This window comes from Rosa chinensis, chromosome 1, assembly GCF_002994745.2.
Source record: "Rosa chinensis cultivar Old Blush chromosome 1, RchiOBHm-V2, whole genome shotgun sequence".
Classification (NCBI taxonomy): Eukaryota; Viridiplantae; Streptophyta; class Magnoliopsida; order Rosales; family Rosaceae; genus Rosa; species Rosa chinensis.
The window spans coordinates 39,726,073-39,727,316 of NC_037088.1; the positions used below are offsets into that span (position 1 = coordinate 39,726,073).

Genomic DNA, 1,244 nt, shown 5'->3' on the forward strand with positions numbered 1-1,244 from the left:
CTACAAATCTCCATAGTCTTTTCCTTTTGATTTTGTCAAACCGTTTCTGCAATGAATCGTTTGACAAAATGATTGCATAAAGATCAAGAAGAGGCCGTCACGAGAAACCGTCGAAGAGCCATGATGATGTCTGCCGCTGCCTTGTAAATCCAAACTCTTGAAGATGAGGACTCACAATGGGATGGTTCTTCGGAAGGTCGTAACTATAAGACCAGGGATCGAGAGTTTATGGATTTTCGACTCAAAACTCAATACTTCACGGATCCATGCAGGTATGAACCAAACATATTTCGTAGGTGATATAGAATACAACCTTAGTTCTTTGACAGGATGATGCGCAACATGGCCAACTACGGCCCATATTTTGTTCAGACAAGAGATGGTACTAGGAGAGTCAGCATATCCACTGAACAAAAGCTTACATGTGCCATGAGGATGCTCGCGTATGACATCACAGCTGACTTCTACGATGATTACCTAGATATTGCGAAGTCCACTGCCATTGAGATTTTAGATCACTTCACGAAAGCAATTTGGAATGTGCACCACGAGACTTACCTCTACTGACCAACACCGGTAGATTTGCGACGGCTACTCGACAAAGCTACATAAAGGGGATTCCCAGGGATGGTCAGGAGCCTTGATTGTATGCACTGGCAGTGGAAAAATTGCCCCAGCGGATGGGCATGGCAGTATACTGGCTACAAGGGGAAGCCGACAATCATCTTGGAGACGGTGGCCTCCTACGATACTTGGATTTGGCATGCCTTCTTCACACTTCCAGGTTCCTTGAATGATATTAACGTCCTTGGATGTTCACCATTGTTCAACGACGTATGCCTTACCAGGTAGATAAAAGGCACTATGGCCAATGTTATTACCTAGTTGATGGCATATACCCTAAATGGGGGTCATTTGTACAAGCAATTAGAAACCCGAGGACGCCGCAGAGACAACATTTCACAAGGATGCAGGAAGCATACAGAAAAGATGCGGAAAGAGCATTTGGTATTCTCCAAGCTCGTTGGGCAATCATAAGAGGACCAACTCGTGGGTGGAGTAAGGAGAATCTTCAATACATCATGATGACGTGCATTATCTTGCACAATATGATTGTTAAAGATGAACATGATGAAGATGCAGCAGATCCATTTAATCCTAATGATATCCCAACCAGACCAAAGAAAGCAGGGATATATGCCAGACCAAAAATTGACACCGATGTTAATCGCAATCCTCAATAA

At 43.7% G+C, this 1,244-nt stretch overlaps 1 protein-coding gene across 1 annotated transcript; it reads left to right on the top strand.

The window, feature by feature from the left end:
* Nucleotides 1-342: 342 nt before the first annotated feature.
* Nucleotides 343-1,244, top strand: LOC112166673. The gene is made up of 2 exons (XM_024303549.1): nt 343-540; nt 849-1,244. The coding sequence occupies exons 1-2, from the start codon at nt 343-345 to the stop codon at nt 1,242-1,244; spliced, it is 594 nt and encodes a 197-aa protein (XP_024159317.1).

Bases quoted from the DNA above. Each gene is read 5' to 3' on its own strand.
- LOC112166673 (XM_024303549.1), top strand. From the start codon at position 343: ATGGCCAACTACGGCCCATATTTTGTTCAGACAAGAGATGGTACTAGG. The intron at 541-848 runs GTGCACCACGAG...ATGCCTTACCAG, and splicing joins TCACGAAAGCAATTTGGAAT to GTAGATAAAAGGCACTATGG.